Source organism: Sinohyriopsis cumingii, chromosome 9 (assembly GCF_028554795.1).
Source record: "Sinohyriopsis cumingii isolate HCF-2022 chromosome 9, ASM2855479v2, whole genome shotgun sequence".
In the NCBI taxonomy this organism is placed as follows: domain Eukaryota; kingdom Metazoa; phylum Mollusca; class Bivalvia; order Unionida; family Unionidae; genus Sinohyriopsis; species Sinohyriopsis cumingii.
In genome coordinates, this window is record NC_142969.1 from 64,157,304 (window position 1) to 64,179,800 (window position 22,497).

General features: G+C 32.4%; 1 protein-coding gene across 1 annotated transcript; it reads right to left on the reverse strand.

Annotated features, from left to right (window-relative positions):
- Window positions 1-445: 445 nt before the first annotated feature.
- On the reverse strand, window positions 446-18,772 carry LOC149791925 (uncharacterized). The gene is made up of 8 exons (XM_089969293.1): window positions 18,653-18,772; window positions 14,324-14,509; window positions 12,485-12,613; window positions 11,149-11,331; window positions 9,717-9,810; window positions 4,628-4,927; window positions 3,861-3,957; window positions 446-1,181 (listed from the first exon to the last, which is right to left on the reverse strand). The coding sequence occupies exons 6-8, from the start codon at window positions 4,815-4,817 to the stop codon at window positions 599-601; spliced, it is 870 nt and encodes a 289-aa protein (XP_089825419.1). The 5' UTR covers window positions 4,818-4,927; window positions 9,717-9,810; window positions 11,149-11,331; window positions 12,485-12,613; window positions 14,324-14,509; window positions 18,653-18,772; the 3' UTR covers window positions 446-598.
- Between the last annotated feature and the right edge of the window lie 3,725 nt (window positions 18,773-22,497).

Here is a 22,497-nt window from a genome sequence, read left to right on the forward strand (position 1 = left end):
GTTATTGAATCCAAAATCAATGAATCTATATATACATAGAGAGAACCATTGTAAATTTTTATTTACAAAACAACTGATTCATGTCGTCATGTAGATTCTTCGGTGTTCGCCATGCATGAAATTAAAGTATTTAGGTAAATGAAACGCATGCGAGCCCCATGGGACGCATGCAAGCCCACCTCCCTACCTTTAAAAATACATACATACATAGATACATACATATACGTACGTACGTACGTACATACATACAGACATGCATACAGACATACATATGCATACATACATACATACATACATACATACATACATACATACAAACATGCATACAGGCATACATACATACATACATACATACATACATATATATATATATATATATATATATATATATATATATATATATATATATATATATATATATATATATGCATAGATACTTACATACATACATGCGTGCTCGTGAGGTTTATGAGTTAAGAATTTGTACCGTTTTCACATTTACTTGTTATTTTGACAAGATATTAATACACATTTAGTATTTCTTATGAATCATATCTAAATTTTCAACAGGTTTGGTTTTACATTTTAATTTTGACCATTATACATGATCATAAGTAAAATCTTTGTCCCTTCTTGTGACGTATGTCGTGTCATATTCACCAAAGTCTCCAGTCTTCGCTTTGTCATACACCCCGTTACTTTGGCAAAGAGTTCTGCCATATTCATGATTTGTATCATGAATACTACCTGACTGATTTATATAAATAATTTCAGTCTGCATGTTGGGACAGTCGCTGACAAGAAAGTTATCTTTATCATAAAAATCATTTTCACTTTCCATTTCTTTTTGATCATCCAGTTCTTCATTAACTCCGGAAGTGAAATTTGTGCTATTTTCGTTAGCTTTTCGGACGGCAGATGGTTTAACTGTTGCATAATTTGCAAAAATGGACTCGGAACCCACCACGGAATAAATATAATTATTGCAATTTGAAATTTCCTCCATTTTACAACGGTTTCTTTTCTCGGGATAACTTGTGTAGGAAACATACGCTTCATTATTAATTCCAGGCTGCATCACAACGTTTTGTTTATCCACCGAATACGTTGGGATCAGTGCCTTGTTCAGTCTCGTCGAATTTGTCTTCTCCGCATGCTTAGTTGCATCTGATTTTTCATTTCTGAAATAAGGAAAACATTCCAATAAACTGTATTTTAACTAGTATATAAACGAACATTTTAAGCAATGATAAACTTTCTTTAATGTATCTCTCCATTATAAATGTGTGTGTATATATATATATATATATATATATATATATATATATATATATATATATATATATATATATAGAAAGAGAGAGAGAGAGAGAGAGAGAGAGAGGTACAAAAGAACCGCAGAAATATCCTCATCACCTAAAAATGTTCATCTCACATTTAAACTGCTTATACTGCATCTAGCATGCATGTATCGTTTTTAGACTTAAATACGATGAACAAGTGATAATACTAATTTCTATAAATCTTTTGGTTTTTTTTCATGCCAGGTCATGCAATAGAAACGGTGTATCTTATAACCATGCGAAACAATAACTGCATACCATATCACACAATCGTCACGTACAAATTATTTGAATGAATTAAAACATTTTTAAGCGGGAATTACCGTATGCATGTAACTGATTCTGATGGGAAAAATCAGTATTCTTGCTCAGAATGATGCTTTAAATACAGTAATTTTGAAAGAGAAAAAATAAAGAATTCCTTTTAAAATACCATAAAATCCTTCATTACATAATATAAGACTTACATTTAATACAAAAAAAATTCTTCAGCTTTTCAAATTAAAATATCATCATATCACATTATACAATCAATACTATTATTGATTGTAGAAGATTCATGAAAGTTCAAGAGTTTTGATACGACATAAACGGACCGAAAATGTTAAAAGATGTAAATGTAACAGACGTTGATGTTCCCAGTGTATTAGTGAAAGTCCATATAATAGTAGCTTCAATGCAAATGTTTGTTTCTCTACGTTGGAACACATACTGCATATCAACTGATGTCATATCTGGTAGCCTATTGCATGAATCATGCAATATGTTGGACAAACGCTTCGAAAGTTTCCAATTTGACAAATAATCACATATTTCAAATGAAAAATTGAGCGGATCTTCATTTCTCCTTTGTTTAAATACGTGTAAATCCAAAATGATAACTCTCTACTAGATTGTTATTTGTTGCGTATAGATATTGCGAATGGAGAGATAAACATATTAATTAATAGAAGTTACTTTAATCATTTTAGATACTTTTTATCATACTTACCTTAATACTAGGTATTTTGTAAAACTGTATGAAATTTCAATACAAGAATCTTTATGTTGTTTATATATATATATATATATATATATATATATATATATATATATATATATATATATATATATATATATGGGTTGAAACTATATTATAGCACGTATACATGTCTCCATATTGGGAAGGCAGTTAAAAATGTTTTCATTGGAGACTCGTGCATCTTTCTGATCCCGTTATACATATGCGATTGGTGTCATTGTGATTATCGTTTGAAATTTTTTGAAAATAAGATTGTCAATATCAATCTTTTCGGGAACTGCATTCATTGCAGCGTTTTTATAATGACAACAATTGCCCTTATTATATGATCTCAAAAAAGAAATAATTTAATATTGAACGTATGAAACCAGTTTAATAATTTCCAGGTTTGTGCGTGCATCGGAAATGTTGAAAATTATTCAATGTGTTATATCTGAAAGTCGTTTTATCACATATCTCTATTTTTCTGTTTAGTGTTTACATATAAAATAATGACAGATGATTTGCAATATCCATTACATTCCGGCTCAGAATTTGCACCTATTAAGTCTTGCAAGTAACAAATATACCAGAACACAAGTTGAATCAATTATATACAATTCTAGACCCATTAATATTTCAAAGCAGATTTTCCTCCACCAATATTAATTCATGGAGCAACTGTCCATCTAAACTAATAGAACATTTGTCATAGACAATGTCAGTTTTCTACACTGGATATCTGATGTATTTTATTTTTGATATCACGCAGTGCACTCGGATCAAATGAGTCGAAGGACTAAATGCACCATATGCATGGTTTCGATATTCTATTTAGAAAGATTCCACCGAATTGATTATCTATTCCACTATGCGCATATATCACATATGCATTGATGGATACTGTATACAAATGTAGTGCTCCAGTTGTAGAATATTCGTGTGAAGTGGTGAATACTGGATACAGAAATTTTACTAAATCTAGACTATAAACGTTTTGTGGTGTATTGTTCAAATTTAAATGTTATTTGACCTAATATTAGCATTATCCTTGATTTGGAAGAATGCTGAAGCTCGATAAAGTTCTGTCAGTGGTAGGTCAGCGTTTGTGGACCTTCAATGTGTAAAAGGGGTACGTTTATTTACACATAAAAGTTGACTGTATCCTCGCTTGATCCGGGGGTAGGGTGCATTCTCAACTTAAGTTGGCATTCAGAGAATTATACATAGGGTTGGACTACCGATTGGAAAGAAGACCGCTATATTGTTGATGGTAATAGCACAAACAACAGGTTTCCAGAATCCGGCACAAAGAGCATTCCTACGGTATGTTCTAATCTATAACATGAATAGTGAGCAAACATTTCAAGCGTTTAATCACGTTTAAAGCAAATGATATGCTAACGTGTTGAAACCGCAAAGCCATTATGTAAAGTGTACCATTTATGTGGCAGTATGCCATGTTATTATACTTCTAAACTCATATTGTATATTAGAATTGCCATCAATAGACTAACCCTTGTGACCGTCTCTTCCGTAAAATCATTACAAGGAGAACACAAAGCAAAAGAAAGACGATACCTCCAAGGACAGGACCGACAATAACGCCAATGTCTGAAAAGAAACAAAATTGTAACACACTAATATGTAATTGCTGATTCACCAGTTAGGTCACATAATTGCATGCAAATTCGAAACAGATGAAACATTTTCTAAAATCTCCAACAACAACTTTGGCACTGTTTTTTCAGTAAAATAAGATTTATATCATGTTCATCTATCAAAACATTTTACAGTCCGGATACTAAACATTTCAACATACATTAAAGTCGTATTAAATCAGATATTCTCGTGGATGATGACTATAAAGAGGTATTATTAATGTTATTAAGATCAGAAAATGTTGCCAATTTGTAAAGGTAGCTGTCAAACAGAGTGGATGATTTAGGGAAATTTTATAAAAATGTTATAAAAACCCTTTTCATTTTACAGTTTTATGAATCGTTAAACTGTTAATAATGAATAAAACTGCCACATATGTTTAGGGTTTACAGAGATATATTTTATATGCACGATGGAGGAGACGGAGGCGTTTGAACTATAATTTCTTTTACAAAAGTGAAGGGGTAATAGATGTGTTCTCTGGAATCAATCAATAAAAATGCTTGATAAATGTCTGCACATGTCTGCGTACAATTTTTAAACGGTAAGATATAAAACAATAAAAAATATCAAAAATATAAACGAACTTCATGAGGAAAATAATAAAATATTTTAACTATACCAGGTGAATTTGATTTCGACTCAGGTAAGTGGCTTACACTGATGTCTCTTTCAGTGTTTGTCTCTGACGGAAAAGATGATCTGTTTTCTTCCTTGCCTACAGCAGAAATCCAGTTAATGGTGTTACTCCTCTGTGATGCCACTTCAAATAAATATGACTTAGACGTTGTCCTAGATGGAGTCTTATACATTGTCCGAGATGTTGTCTTAAATGCTGTGGCAGGGGTCTTTAAGAATGAATACAGCGTAGTAATGGTTGAATCATAGTAACGATGCGGAGGTCTTGTAGTAGTTTTTTCTTCTGTTGCGGAAGAAAAAAAAACAGCTTATAAACCTGCATAAGACTACAACACTATGTATTTGAAATGTCGTGAATTACTTTATGAGCACGCCCGTATATCATCAAGTACAAATGTCCTTTATACAAACTATAGATAAGTTATCTTATACCAATCAAGGACAAAATAACAAGTATCCAAATATGCAAATGGTTCTAAAGTATTGACATAAGTCCTAATCTATATGTATCCATTTAAATTCCAGTGGTTTTACAGCTGCATTCGAATATTGAATATGCCGATGTATCTGTATTAATGAATGGGCTAAAGTGTTAATGGACTTTAAAGTAGTGATGTGTTAATTTGTTAACAGTCTCCTGATGCAATAAAAAAATATAATCTGACATGTCATTGACTGTAATTGCAAAATAACTGTAATTCCAGTGAATAATTTAAATAATAAATCACGAATATTAAAAACTTAACAATAATACTGATACCACATCGGCTGTTACGATAGGAACTAGTAATATTTCAGCGAAAACACATTGATATAAAACGGTAAGACGCAATAACAGAGCAATGGTGTATGTCAATGTCCTTGCTAAACCATTCAAAGTTGTCAACAAGTTCAGAAATCTCCAAGTGCGATACTAGTTTCATAGACCCAGATTCAAATAGACATGTTAGCCTCAATTAATAATGATTTGAATATCTGATCTACAATCATATAGACATATAAGCATTGTAGTATGATGTTTACAAAATAGGTGCTTCTACACAGGCAGATGATTAATTGAGTTGTATTAAAGTCAGTAAGAAAGCACAGGTATACATAATATACATTGATTGAGAAAAACCAATAAACATTTCAAATTATGTATATATACATGTATATATATATATATATATATATATATATATATATATATATATATATATATATATATATATATATATATATACTGTTTTGAAAGGACCATAATGTTATTGATGATTTTAATACTAATATCCTATGACCATAGATAGCACTTTAAAGGTGAACCAACTATCAGGCGTACATTCATTTATAAAGTTCCAAGGTAGAAGTATACTATTGTTCAAGTAGACATCATGTGATCCGACAAGGACATGAGTCCTTGAAAATATCAAGCCGACCGGTCTCGATTCGCTAATGCTAAATCAGCTGAACGAGTTTACCGATAGAGTTATTTCGAAGTCTCAAGATGATTGATTCAAGCGTACACTGCATTTGTATTGCTTATTAGTAATTTATATTACACAAATGTTACGTAGAAATATTATTGTTGTAGAACCACCATTCATATACATTATTCAGTTATATTAAGTGGAATTTATTTACTTAATTTAGTCGTTTGTTGGAATTAAAGTGCTCGAACTATTTAGAATAATTGAAAAATATATGTCAGTGACCTTTGGATATGTATAGCTGTTACGGAATTACTGTTAATTCATTTAAGGACATTTTTAGATTATAACATATTAATTCGTTTCTAATATGAAACATATTTCGACAACAAGACAGGATTTATCGACTTAATACTGTCTACAATCCTCATTTTTGCCAACATAACATGTTTTGGTTTGTAATTTCATGTTTTCCTTTTTGTATTATTTCGTAATGCATGTCCAGTATTATGTAATATTGTAAAGCGCATAGAGCTTCTAAAAATTAGACGCTGCACTAAGTCCATATTATTATTATTATTATTATTATTATTATTACAGACCGTCATTCAGAATACCTTTGCAACTCAGTCGGATTACTCATTACTTTTGGAACTGAGAGAGCATTTATGACTTCATGATTTCATTCACCATATTGTGGGTCATTTTTACCTTTTCACTTGGATTTCAGAGACATAAATATATTTGTTAATTATATAAAACTTGTTGGTTTTCTCTCTTTCTTGATACGTATTGTAAGGTCGTAAGGTCGTAATGTCTTACATATACATGAAAAGTGGTATTTAAAATGTCTTACAACTAGTAGAGTCCGTCACATTCCTAACGTTGCATTGCAGATTTTTGTCTTAATGGAGTTGCAATAAATGTATACATTCAAAGAGTACCGTATATCTAGCGACATTCATTACCTAGTGAAGATACCCGTAAGATCACCTTTATTTGCACCAAATGCTAATCGAAATGCAATATCAATACAAATTTCCTCATCTCAAGACGTCATTACTATAATACGAGAGTTATTGTGCTTAGGTAAAGTTTGAAAGAGTGTACAATACATTTAAGTCCAAGTGTCACATCCTGTAAATGTTTTTCAGAACTGTCAAAGAATGTATCTACAATAACGTGGGACAGAATTCTAGTGCGTCGATAGTAATGAATATGATGAATATGGATTTATTACGTGTCCGTTTTAAATCCCGCTTGTACTGAAAAAGCTAAGAGAGGCCATGTTTTGTTCTGAGAAATTGCATTGAAATTTTCTTTAATATCTATCCCATTAAATGCTTTCCTCCATAACTATATACAAAATAGAGTGTAGAATTTGGGAAAACAATATTAGAAGGGGAAGTCCGAAAAGACTGGTCTCCATGCTTTTTCAGCGCAAGTAATATCAATGTATCAACCCTTGTTATCTGGATTTATGATTGTTTACCAATTAAATGGAACAAGGTAATCCTGACACATTTATTGGAAACAGGGGTAACAACATCAATACTACAACTACTACTACTACTAGTACTACTACTACTACTAATTATAATAGTTTTTATGTTAGTGGATGGGGAAGTTTCTGCAGTCTTAGATACAGATTTATTTCATAGTATTCCCATTTTTGTTCGTGTATGTTTTGGTTTGTTATCTCATTGATCGACATTGTAATTTTGAAAAATTAGTAAATACATATATACAGTAATTGAATGTTAACATAGTCAAAATAACTATGTACGCTACGTATTGAATTATGCCACATTATTTACGATTTCTCTTTCCGCGAAATTTGCCAAATTAAAAGAGTATATGCGAAATATGCCGTTCGAGTGTGACACGTTTAGGTTAGAGAGATTGCATAACATACTGATCCACCATATGGCTGGAATTGAGATTGAACAGCGATTCATTAGCATTTTGAATACGCAACAATATTGTATTAGTTTGTGGTGTTTATGTTGGGCGTGACCATACCTAAGGGAGATGCGCTTAACATTTTTATTTTATATGTATTTCGCCTTTGCTGGTACAATGATCATATTATCTTGTATTATCCCCAATTTTTTTTTTTTTTTGGATCTGCAAGCTAACTGGCTAGTAACAACTAGAAAGATGTACAAAGTTGCTTTTATCAAAACAATTCATCTAAGCAAGATTCACATTTGAGTATTTACTCTTTAAACACGAAATTTGTCTTTAATTATTGGTCTAGCGCACCAACAAAGTGCAAACGGTACAGAGGTAACCAGAGTTTTCCTTTGTAAACTAACCAGTTATGTATCCATTACAGCATTACGTGGAATGCATCACGTATCTTGCAACTACAGACACCATTACAGTTGTCGTTAATTCACGGCAAATGTTTACAGTTTTGGATAGCTTATCATAATAAGAGTTGTCTTCATGATCCCGTTGATGTGTTCTGTACAATATACTTTTGCCAAATTCATATGAGATCAATCTTTGGATTAAAGACAAAAATATTCAAAGCTTTTTTTTATAGATGGATTGCCAAAGAATAAATACACATTAGCATCGTAATTTATCAATTAATACAGTATATATTAGGGCATTCCCCAATTTAAAAGTTCTCAGAAAACAGTGATAACATAAAAAAAACCTGGAGATTTGTATATAATGTTTTTTGCCTTCGTATATGCTGTATACTAAACTTACGAAAAGTTGGATTTTTGAAAGAGTGCCAAGGATATTTTACCCTTGCTGTAATTTCGCAACATTGAAACATTGACAATCATATATGTAGATAAGCTGACGTTTCTAGCTGAAATATGTCAATTTTTTACTAACAGGTGGCTAAATCAGTTACCCATCAATTTTTATTTTGACTGGTAGCTAGATCTGCGTTTTCTGAAATGTCAGTCGTAGTGCTTAGCACGAACAGTCCAGTATATTGTCTATATAAGTAGATAGGATACTGCCGTATTTTTAATTCTTTGTCAGTGACAGCGATGCATTTATTTTTCAACTCATGGACAGGTACAAAAGATTGCGTACCCCATGGTAAGATAGAAAACTCATTTATACTTAATGTAATAGTAATTGGATTGTTAACATACATGCAAGAAACGATGAAACTACAGTAGCATTCGCATTAATGAAATATATTGTTGCTCCGTAGTGTTTTTATTTTGATGTTACACAGAGTGATAACATAACATATCCTGATATATTGTAGAGGATACTACAGTTGACGCGATATATTTTCCAGATTTGAGCCTAATACTCCTAAATTGCAAAAATTAATATATCCTTTTACCTATGTCACGACCGCTCCAGTGGCCTAGTGGTTAGAGCATCCACCTTGGATTCGGGAGGTCGTGGGTTCGATCTCCAGCCAAGTCATACCAAAGACTTACAACAATAGTACTAACAGTTACCTCGCTTGGCGCTCAGCATTAAGAGGTTAGTGTTAGGACTGGTCGGCATGGTGTCAGGATAATGTGCCTGGGTGTGATATCATGCTACATGTCGCGGCATGATGACCCAGTGATAAACATCACTTTAAACTGTCACACTGCAGATATGGTAGCAATATGACTGAACAATTGTTAAAGCTACGATACAAATCCAAATCACACACACACACACACTTACCTTTCTCACATAGTGGACGTAGAAGTTTGGAGCAATTCTCAAACGACAAGACATGCTTTTGAAGTATACCACAAGCATTCAATTTGTAGTTTGGCTGTAAAAAATAAAAGTATACATTATTTGTCTTCGGATCGTAGGTGTAAACAGTCATGATGTATAAAATTTGCACCAAAATATAAGGGTGAAAAATTCATGGTGTTATGCATATCTATATTTTTATAACTCTTGGTACATGATTTTGTTTCAAATTTGTAAATTTTAGTCATGATGGTTAGTTGTAAATACTATCTTCTGTAATAAATTTGTCTACGTGAACTGGCTCGCAGAATAACGTAAATTAAATAGGATCTATAAATAGATGTGCACTTATGTGTTGTCAGTTATTAGCAATGAGATTTGACGGCACCATTGGCTTAATTTCTCATTGGCTGATGGGGTTTCGTCTTTTCGGAAAAAATAAGTCAATTTCAATTGGTTGGGCTGAGTCACGTGATTAGGCAAACTCTACGTAAAATAAGTAGTGTATTCTGTCATGTGGGGTCAATCGTAAGATACAGTCACATTCGACGGTGTACATAAGGAATCATTCGTATTTTGGAACCATTCTTACGTCTTGTATTCCTGTTCTGAGTATGTAGTAGTGTTTTATTTTGTACTTAGATATTATTCAACAGGAAAAAAAAATAGTTGTTTGGTCTGTTCTTGGAAATAGAAACGCTCATTTTGAACTATACTATTATTCTGGAATTTTTATATATTTTTCGAGGGAATTCCGGACAATTCCAACTTGTCGACGTGACGGTTCTTGGTGTCATTTCCGATTTTGAAATTTTTAAGAAATTTTTCATTCAGGTTGGACTTTCATAAACCTGTATAACAATTATGTTGGATTCACTTCATAATACTTTAAGTTCCTATCACATTTTCATTTATGACTTTGATAATTCAATTATTTGTTATCTTTTACAGATTTATTAGTTCTGCTTCTTTATGTTACTTAGTTTATGACCTTAGAGTTATAACACTGGAAAGACATCATCTGCACACGGCAATCAGTAAATGTGATATAATATTTTGTAAATTTCTTTATGACAAACTTCCAATACTATGAAAAACTTCACAATCATGCCTCATGGGAGGATGAATCCGTTAAAATATTTCAGAATATTGTTATCGTTTTTACACTCACAGAACAAAATATTTCACCTTTGCTTGGACAAGTATGCTAAACATGCATTTCTCCTTATGCTGTTATATTAGTTAATGCGATTATACAAGTATCTATTATCTCTAGATTTTCTTACCAAAACCACAATGCACATTTAGGCATTTATTTCTTTATGATGTAAATAATTTAGATACCCAAGCCACTTTAAATGATGAGTGGATCATGTTTTTACTTATCCAAAACGTATATAACATCAATGCGTACGCTTTCATTTTTGAAATATGACTTGTATGACCATTCCTGTCCAGTAAAAGCCACGTTGACATTGGCCCCGATTGAATAATCGCCATGAGTTTATTGATTCTGCCAGCCGTTTGCCCAGCCTTTGACAAAATTGACTTGCTAATTTCCAGTCCATCATACCTCCATTTATCCACTGACGGCCTGCTGTAAAAGAATATATATATATATATATATATATATATATATATATATATATATATATATATATATATATATATATATATATATATATATATATATCAGTGTTAAATGCATTAACATCTTCTATCGTTTGTTTTAACCTTGCTTATCAGTATAATGACAAACATTATTGTTCTATTACATGCTGTACACAAAGTCCACGAACTATAATTCGTTTTTCATGATATTGTTTGTGCATAGAGTTTTTATGGGTGGGTGGTTATACAGATAACTGTTAGGAATTTGAAGGGATACAAATTTGAAAGTTTACAATGTCGCATGAATTATATCCATATGAATCATACTGTCTGTCTGTTTGACTGCATGTCTATAGGTATGAAAGGATGTCTGTATGCATGTATGTATGTATGTATGTATGTAGGCATGCATGAGCACATAACCATTTGGTTTGTAGATATACAGTTAAAGATTGTTTCATTTTGTTTCTATAGCCGATTAAAACTCTTAGAGACAAATTCACTGTACATTCCTGACTACACGTGTAGTTATTAAACAACATGAGTAGCGAACATAAACATATACATTTAATATATATATACCCTAACATATGGAACCCCTCTAGCATTATCACACATAACATAATGAGCTTCACGTTATTCTGAGAGATATGGCGGCGGCTTGAATGTTTGCATCTGCAGGTGCACATCCCTTTCTAACTGAAGAACACAAAGTAATGCTGAGGTTGAATTTGATTTGATGCAATACAACATCTCCTCCTATGCTAGAACATTCAGTAAAGGAAAATCTATGAGCATGAACACAGATTAAGGGTGATATATTTACCATAATGTACTTGTACATGTGTTAAGAAAAGACAAACTCTGATTTCTTACAGTAATCATTTGCCATGATTAAGCACACATCCCCTTATATGGTACAATCTAGCAGTGAATAATACACTGCAGTGTGTGTACAGGGTTTTGTTGCTCAGAAACACAACAAACAAACACACACACACACATACATATATATGGCTCTCTGGCATTAAGGTGGTGCCTATTTCAGATAAGTTCATGATCTTTAGGTAAACTGTGTAATCGATATTATCGACTTAAACATGTACCATGTACCATACACATTGATAAATTGATCTTACCATTGTTCCATTCGCATATCGGTCCGTATTCAGCATTACATGATTTGTGCCAATACTGTATTGAACAATTTTGTTGAATTTCAACAGCTACACATCTGTAATTGTTAGTGGTTGGAAAGGTTCTGAAATCTTTGAAATAAAGGTAAGAGTCACAATTACAATTTCGGACTTAATTTCCAAAAGACATATGCATATTAATCAAATTAAGAGGCAATCATAAATTCTCAAAACCGTCTGCAGCATCTGACTTTTAGAGAAATACGGCTTTTTGAATGCATGCTTATTATGTCTTAAATCGAAATGCTTGCAAGAACATGGGTTGAATAATAAAATTACAAAATTGCAATGATTTTTTCCGAAACCTAGTTTTTGTGATAGCGAAAAGAAACGTTTTATGACTATAGGACGAATGTAGACAGAAGTATACGCATTAGGTAGAAAAAAAAAGAAAATTGGAAGGAGGAAAGAATTATAATATTCCATACATATCGGGACATAAACATATATACATATATTCATTCATAAAAGCGGGTCATTATATATATATTAATCCATTCCTCATTCTACTCATCATACGATGAATTGCGAAAATAGACATATTATTTTAATCACTTACTTTTTTGACTGCATACTAATTTATCTTCCTGTCATTAAAATTAAAGTTAAATCCATTATAACGATATATCACTAATTCCTTATGTTTGTTTTCCATAGTTCAAGAGGTTTTTAACAAGAGAATAAACCTTCCCTTAAAAAGCAACGATATAATGAAATCACATTTTGGCCAAGAGGTTAGGAAAGGTGAAATCTTCGAGTTAAATTATTCATTTGGCAATCAATAAATCTACAAGCTTACTTTGTTCGACATTTAATATTCATGCTGCAGTAAAAGACAAGCATGCCTGTTTTTCTTTATTTCTTTACTTTGTTTTCTTTCTTTCTTATGAGTATGTCTTATCATATTCTTGTACAAGACACCACGGAAGTCTAAGAAAAAGACGTTTTGAAATAACAGTATCCATATCCTCCTGAAATGTAAATGATTCATGTAAATAAAACTTTTAAAATGTCAAAATTCAGATTTTTAATATGTGTATTTATTTAACCAGTTCTGCGAAACAGGATTTTTCTTCTCTGAAATATGATGCAAAATGAATAAAACAATTTAGAAATGATTGATTCGTAATGATTGAAGACGTCTTGAGTAGTCATTAATGTATTAAGAACTTCAGAATATATAACTAGGGTGACCTAATAACCCAGAAAAGTAGAAAGTAAAGAGCTGTTTTGTTTGCCTCTTAATTCAAGTCAAATTTCACAGATTAGATTCAGTGAAAAAATCTAAAATGTGATTGAATATTAATTAGAAATTTATAATCCTCCAATGAATAACTACGTGTATAATATATTACATTTGGTTGAATATGGTTGAAGCATATGGAGTGATTGCAATGTTATTGTTTTTCCACGAAAAGATTATATGGCTTTATTTTTAGTAGTTTACAATAGTTACCTTTTATTTTAATGTTACGTACTTTAAAGCATCTTTGACAGATTGATCATTTTCATAACTTGGCCACACTGTATATCAATAATCATATAGTGCCAGACTCGGTGTTGCGGGATATCCTCACAAGTGAATGCACTTCACAAATTTATTCTTTCCAATTAAGCTATAAAATAAATCAATGCTAAACATCGACACCCTCAATACTTCAGTCGTCATGAATATGTCATATTTTTTTTTACTTCGTTGCCTAAAGGTCTATCCGTTAGGTACAACAAGCTTTGAATAAATGCTATTGAAAATTATTCGGGGAAAATGTATGATATCCTTACAAGTCTCAGTATCCATAGCAAGGATGTTAGTTGCAGCTACCCATGAATCTTCAATGAACCTTGTTTGTGGTAAAATATGCTCATCGAATGATGTTTCATCCAGCTTGAAAAGTGTTCCATTGGATTTTCGGCACGTAGCATCAGCATCATACCATACCACAGTATGATTAGCTTGAAAAATCCTACCTGAAAACATTCAACAAGAAAATGAGATTTAAATAAATATTTTTGTACCGAATGCTGATCGAATGAAAGGAATATATAATTTAAATTAAAAGAACTGCAAAAATAACGGTTCAGGGAGATGTAGTATGCTTCATTTATTACAAAAGAGGGAGTACGAGTAATTTGGTTCCTACCACAAGCGTCTTACAGTAAAAGCAATGTGGCAAGTTTCATTTTATGTCAACATTATTATGTTACGTAATAAGCGCGAAAGAGTGAATGTTTCTCGTTTATTCACAATGGTCTTTGTATATAGATCTTCAAACATTATTTATTGCAACTATTCTGATTTAGATTTAAGTAGCATTTCTGCTTTGTGATCTTCAAAAAATAAAACGATGTTAAAATGTGAAAACTGATAGTAAACTCTTGCATTAGTTTGCAAGAATATTTTAGATCCTCTGCCCATATACTCTCATTAATGGGAAAAGATGGTAAATGACTATTGAATGTTTTTAGTTTATGTGTTGAATACACCATACAACAATGTGGAGAAGTAAACTACAGCTAATACGAGGACAAACACTGCTTTTATAAGTGTCCGATACAAGTAGAGGATATTATGAAAAATGCAAATTCATATGACCGTACATACGTCTATAATAGTTTAAATACTTTAGATAACAGAGGTCATTGTAAATTACAAAGATGAAAAATCTTCAGAGCTTGATATTTAATTCTCGTATGAGTGACCTCAAGGCTGAAGGTGAAGTGATTTTAGAATAAATGTTCTTCCTAATTCCTGTGTTATCACAGCGATGTAAAGTTAAGTAAAAAAAATGAAATTAAGTTATTTTCGCAAAGGAGACTGAATTTGTTTGAAATAATTTCGAGAAGTGGAACACAAGATACAAAAATGACAACTTTTCTGATATCTGTCTATCTATCTTTCTCTCTTTATATACATACATATATATATATATATATATATATATATATATATATATATATATATATATATATATATATATATATATATATATATATATATCAGCAGATATAACAAGTGAGTGATTTATGTTGTAAAATCAAGAAATAAATACCACTATAGATGAAATATTTAATATCTTATTAATTTAATATTGAATGTTTAATATTTAATATTGGAAACATGTGCCCCGGAAGTGCAACATAATGCCCGTCAAAATCCTTTACACAGCACTAATGCCATATGTAATGTGTAACGGACTCCAAGTGTCAGGTAAATCTGATATTTCCTAAATATCATTCCACAACAGAAAATAATACAGAGGAATATAGAACAATTAAGTAATTTTACTATGCAATACATGCGTTTGAATAACAGCTAATGAAAAATTAAAATCGAAACTTACACATGCTTAAGTTGAGTAACTATATGCCATGTGAATGAGAAGGAAATATGTAAGAACAAAGTACACACTTGTCTTAAATTAACTGGGGCATTCAGATGGTTTGTGTGCAACGAATGCAATGAAATTGCAAATGTTAAATATTAAACCATTCATATGAACAATGTTCACAAATACGCAATGTACAATATTTCAGGATTTGCCTTTAGGAATACAGATATATATCGTATAGCGAAATATCTAACCACCGATATAAATGTTATATCTAAGTCGAAATGATTTAAACATGTCAAATCACTTTATGCTTGCCATCATGGATGAATTTAAGCCTTTAGTACTTACGAATATCGGTTATGCATTCAAAGTAAAGGAAATATTTGAAGGAGTGTATAATCTGGTTTAAAAGGTAAAAACATTAACGTGCTCGCTATTTTATCGCACCAGGAATAGTTGATGATGCAAGTTTACTAACAAAAACGACGACACATAATGATGACGGTTATACGCATTATTAGCCTGATGTCAACGGGCAAACGCAGAGCAAACTTGTTATATTTTAGAAGCTGATACGAAGATTTAATTGCACATGCATGGCTATTTGGAGGCTTGTTAAAAATCCCAAGAAAAACTAATTCTGAATAAAATGAATTGTATCCCTTGCAAATCAAGTTGATTTTTGAGTACACACCCAAGTGTGAAAAAGAAAGCATCTACACTCAAAAGAGCTAAATATTAAAATTTCATTCACCACAAAAGCTTAACCTTAGACCTAAAATTGAAACAATTATGCATAGCAATATTCGTTAAACAATACTAGATGTTAAGAAACACCCTACATTTAACTTAATACAAAGTGTGTGAGAAATAACAGAAATTATATGGAAATATTTCAAGAAGTTCAATATTTCAATGATGCTGTCGTTGGTACATCTTCTAATATAATTACAAGGCTGCGATATTCATATAGTCTCACACTATCGGCTTGAGAAGATAAAGAATTTCTTCTCCTAAATGTTACTATATCGTATTCCTGCGGCAATAGCAATTAAACACTATTTTTGTTATAATTATTACCTTTCTTTATTTATTTCAACATATCCACTGTAATTTGAGACCTAAGCCTTCTTTTATGCAATAAGAAAAATATTAAATTTAGTAATGAATTCAACCTTCCGCCATACACTGCCAGAAGTGACACATTTTATCGATAGCAAAGGATTTAATTATGGTGCCAACTAACCATTTGTTCATTCATCATTGTCAACTATCAATGTTATAGCCTCTTTTAAATTTAGAACACGTCCATTCTTTCGTAATTCAAAGTCCACATGATTTTATGGCATGATTTTGATATTGCATACTAATATAGTTTAGTTTATATTACGTAGTCTAAACCTAACTACGCCCTTGATTGTATTGCATCCAAAAAGATCTAACGTCATCGCACGTTTAGAAAGTGAACATTAGCTCCTAAATATTTTTCTGCAACCAATTTTAACGATGCAACAGGTCTGAAGCGACGAGCGTCGATTCAGTCTTTTAAAAACATTCCAAATAAAATGAAATAGACAAAACTCTGAGCTTGTCTTCGTTTTATGTTTCCTTGTTCGTTTCTCCTTGGATACGTCTTAAAGTTTTGTGTCATGAAACATAACATGTTATGTTATGTGATTTCACCAAATGACATCATTTTGTCTTGGTTTTACTCCAGTTGGTACTTTCCTGTTTACACATTTTTCTATCTCTCTGTCTGTTTCTCTCACTCTCTCTCTCTTGAATTGTTGAAAAAAGAATAATACCAATAACAGTAATGAATACAATTCACATAATATTAAGGGATGTATAATTTGGTAAACATATATGCATGCTACATTAATTCCAGAGTGAAAGCTTGGAACGATTATATTAAGAAGGTTAGGTATTTGTATTTCGCGCGAATTCCTCATAATCGTTTCTTACATGAGCGTACTAATTGCATCGTCCTCTGGCTGGTTTACACATTTATTTCTCTCTACCTGTTTTCATAATGTGAATATTTTATTGATTTTGAATTTATTTCTGACAACTTCCAAAACTTTATTTATCTATTATTTTACTTTTGTAATGTTGTCGTATCTTCAGGAAGAAAAATACAAAACAATCGATGGCCAGGTGATTTCCCTTTTATACATCAGAAATGGGTTTGAGGAAGGAATGATAAAGATAACGAATTAGGTCACATATCTAACACGCAAATGCTGTATATAAGCCTATTTTCCTTACTGCGCACCTCTGTATATAACTCACTTGGCTTTATATCATAGTCACACTTTTAATGAAGAATAGTCGTGTTGATCTAAACTAGGAGCTCAGGTGCCTCTCCTGATCGAGTGGTTACTGATCACTGCCATCTCACCTCTGTCCGTAATTATTCCAGGCTTGGGCTCGGCCACTGTAGGTATGTGAGAGAGCTGCCAGTAAATTTCCCTGGGTCGATGGTTCTTAACGGGTATTCCCGGATTGTTACTAAACCTTTTATACTGACTGCCTTATATAGACAATCGTATTCTGAAATATGGCTTTACGCCTAAAACAACAATAAACACTTCATGGTTTAATATTGTTTTATATTTGTTCCAGATCGACAATTTCTAGACCTGGGACCGAAGCGTAAATACACTGAACACTTACAACAAGTACTTCTTTACTTGGAAGCGAATAAACTCTATGTCGATTTTACCGAGTATAGTAGAAAAAGTATTTGTAACTGCGACCTGCATACAATTATACTTACAATATACACCAGAAATAAGATTTAAAATTCCAAAACAGACTGGAAATATCCACACATCCATCCTTTTCCAGTGAATATGATCGCAGAGGAAGCTAATATACATCGAAGAGTTGATATTGCTTTTTTGTTCTAGGTCAAGTAACTGATAACAACTGTATATGACAGAGAATACCAAAGGGGTTACATGATAAATATTTACTGCACTCGTGTCGTATTGACAATTATACCGACAACGTGTATGCACTGTATGGAGTGATTAATTACAGGCGCATGCAAAATAATTTGTTAATGTTATAGTTAGGAATAGCATGATATATAGAGGTGGATGTTGTGCATTCCTAAGCTTAAAACTATGTTTACCATATGCAACATTTCCAAAGACTTAACTTCTTATATTTAGAAAAATATAGTGATGCATGTAACACACCGGTCTAAGATCTATTCACACATTCTGTTGAAACTGACAGTCAAAATATTCCTTTGCAGTGAGATGGAAGTACATGATAATATTCTCAGTACTCCGTTTGGGTTTAAACAATGTTGAGTTCATGAGGAATTTATCCGTATATACACTTATGAATAACAATTAACATGCAAGCATATCACCAGCATGAGAAGAAGGGGCCAATTTAGTGGGACAGCCTCAAGAAATTATGTACTGGTGTGTGCAGGTAAGGCGACGAGTGCCGTGTACCCGCATACCTGGTTTCAAATCTAAGTAGAGTACGAATTGAAAATTATCTGACCTGTATGAAATATAAATTCTGCCTGATGTTATCAATCGATGATTAGCACTTTCCGTTGTGTCCTGTGTGTATTTATACTTTCTCTATAATTAATCATGTTTACCTTGATTTATTTCACAGGAGTCCGGAATGACTGTGTAGATACAGGATAAATAATTACTATCTCGCCATGCAAGTGTGTATGTTATACATGGGTGTATATAAAACTGACTCATTTGCGTCATTTTATGGTGATGTGTACTTCCTCGTGATGAATATAGACTAGTATATATAAGCAAGGCGATTAATTGTATTTACCCTCCCATCCGGTTGCGACTCTCCGTAGAGTAAAACTTAAAAAAAAAACATTATTACTTGTATGATTGTATTACGTCCATTAAATGTTAATCGTGTCATATATTATAAAGCATTCTCGTATAGAATTCAGGGAAAGCACTTTATGTTACCTCTGTTACATATTTATAATTCTCTCTCTCTTTCTCTTAATATATATATATATATATATATATATATATATATATATATATATATATATATATATATATATATATATATATATATATATATATATAAACTGCTATAATAATATTTTGAAGGATACTGCATAACACAAGTGCTTTCTTGCCTGTGCCAAGACAAATGTCTGTTAATCATCACCCTAAACGTGATTTATTTTCAACATGCTTCGTTCAGTCCACCACCCCGCGTGAATAAAAGCATAGTTTCAGTGTGTGTTTGTCATTAATGCATTCGGGAAAGAGTAAAGGGCGAATAATAAAACATATAATCATTTCGCTTCTGATGTATTGTAAAGAGGACGTAACATGGGTCACTTAAATACGTTGATTTCAAACTGATAGGTAATGATCAAAACAAGCAAACGAATTATGACTAACTGTGTATATTTTTCGTATGTTGATTAACAATATTTCATGATGCATTAAATCAAACTCTTTATTAAAAGAGTCAATTATATTCCTTTTATTTTTCTCCGTGATTAAATCAAAGTCTGTGAGTTCGGTTTGGCATCAGTGTTTTTCTGTGAAAGCATAAACAACTTTTTTTCTCGTGGTTACTGATCTAACTTTTCTCTAATATTAATTTTGATTTTTCTGAAAACAAATCACAATTAGCACGTGCATTTCCTTTTATCTATGCTTTTTTCGTGCATATAATGGGTTTTTCTGTTGCACTCAATGTTATCATAGCTGCTAAAATCAGTGAGGAGTCGCAACTTGTCGACAAAGATAGATATCACACCAACCACTTTAAATGTTCGCAGGGGAAAATATATTATCATAAAATCGTAGACATGTGAGAGAAATTGTCGATTCGTTTTATCATCAGTATCGATCTACTCGTCATGCTTGTTAATTCGGTATCGGCTTATGACTGATCATGAATTTGTCTAATGAATTCATCGAAAGGTGTTTCATATGATTGTAGTCGATACATTTAGCTTAGTCGGGAACCACCCTTATGTCTACCTGAGTAGCATTCTTCAACATGTACCAGATATCACGATATTGCATTTAACAGCCAAAATAATTATGTAAATTAGAGGAGTTATGGTATTAAATGCGTTCTCTTAGCATCACCTGGGATTCATCAGAAGACTTTCAAGATATCAGTGGTTTTTAATCCAGCAAGGATAACGACAGTATGATAGTCCGATTCACCAGAGTTTTTACTGCCCTAATCTCCACGGAATTCTCTGGCACGGAACGTATATAACGCTTCAGTCCATGTAAAATGAGTTGTGAACGTACATAAGAAAACAAGAGCTTTACCATTAGCTTTGTATATATGTTTGAAGGTGAAGAAAATGCTAGGTGTGACGGGGTCAATATAAACGCACGGCCGACGCAATTATCAACCACGCAAACCATCTTCAACCATCGCGATTAAGCTTCGCAAAGCTATGGGTGAGCATCCAGGCCAGAGAAGGGATACCAATTATTGATGTCGTTTACTAATCCTGACGAGGGAGTATTTGCGCAGCTCGCAAAACATGCTGACAAGGGTAAATAAATACACACAAATACACTTAAACATAGAGCAAGTATGAACACCAAAAAATACGCTGGCAACACCTAATGCACCCTAAGCTAACTCTCGGTAATTGCCCTTTCAATGTAAGCAAACACACAAAATACTGATCTCCGTGGACTGTGTTGTATAACGCTATATAACATAACTCTCATCATTATAGGAAACACAGGGAGTACTTTAGTCCAATACAATACGATATATTTGCTATATTAAGCAACTACTATATAATCATATATCTTTCTCTTCACGTATATTCCTTGAGATTAATAGGCGTTTTCTCAAGATATATTTTGAAACTTTTCAACCCAAAATACTGGATTTCTTACTAATCTCAGGAACCCTGACAAAGGTGTATGTTGCAGCTACCCATGAATCCCCATCGAAAGTCTGGTTTTCAAAAAGCTGCATACCAAATAATCCTTTATCAGCCTTGAATAGGGTTCCGTTGGTCTGTTGACATGACACCACGTCATCAGACCATAACACCTGAGACTGAGCTTGACAAATTCTTCCTGAAAGTATACAACACGCAGGTTATATAATGTAACAAAAAGGATCATCTTCGCAAGTTGCCACGTCCAATCAAAATCAAGTTGATTAATTTTGAACATTATTCCTACATGATCGAGACAAGGTTCCACAAAACTGGAATGGTTTCACAAATAAGCAAGTTTCCTCTGCCTGCACCTTTGTGAACAAAATGCACGCTTTCTCTCAAATACAAAGTAATGGCTTCTCTCTTGTACATAGTCATATATTCGATGTTAAACTTACTTAATATCCTTCTGAAGTAAATTGCCTCCACCTTTTTCTTCTGCTGTACAGTACACCGTTGTTACCATGGGTTAGGTGGCATTACACACTAAGAGAGGCAACTCGTAAAATCCAATAAATATCAATAGGACAAAGCACGGACCTTTGACCCTTGCCACATCAATTTTTGACATTTGGACATTTATGTTTGATGTAGGGTCAGAGTCCATACCCTATCGAAAAGTTGTGATTCGCCATTTGGTGTCGGTATGGGCTAGCCGCTTACTAGCCGGC

Bases quoted from the DNA above. Each gene is read 5' to 3' on its own strand.
- LOC149791925 (XM_089969293.1), bottom strand. From the start codon at position 4,817: ATGTATAAGACTCCATCTAGGACAACGTCTAAGTCATATTTATTTGAA. The intron at 3,958-4,627 runs GTATAGTTAAAA...GTTTCTTTTCAG, and splicing joins GTCGAAATCAAATTCACCTG to ACATTGGCGTTATTGTCGGT. The intron at 1,182-3,860 runs GTTAGTCTATTG...TCCTTATTTCAG, and splicing joins CGGAAGAGACGGTCACAAGG to AAATGAAAAATCAGATGCAA.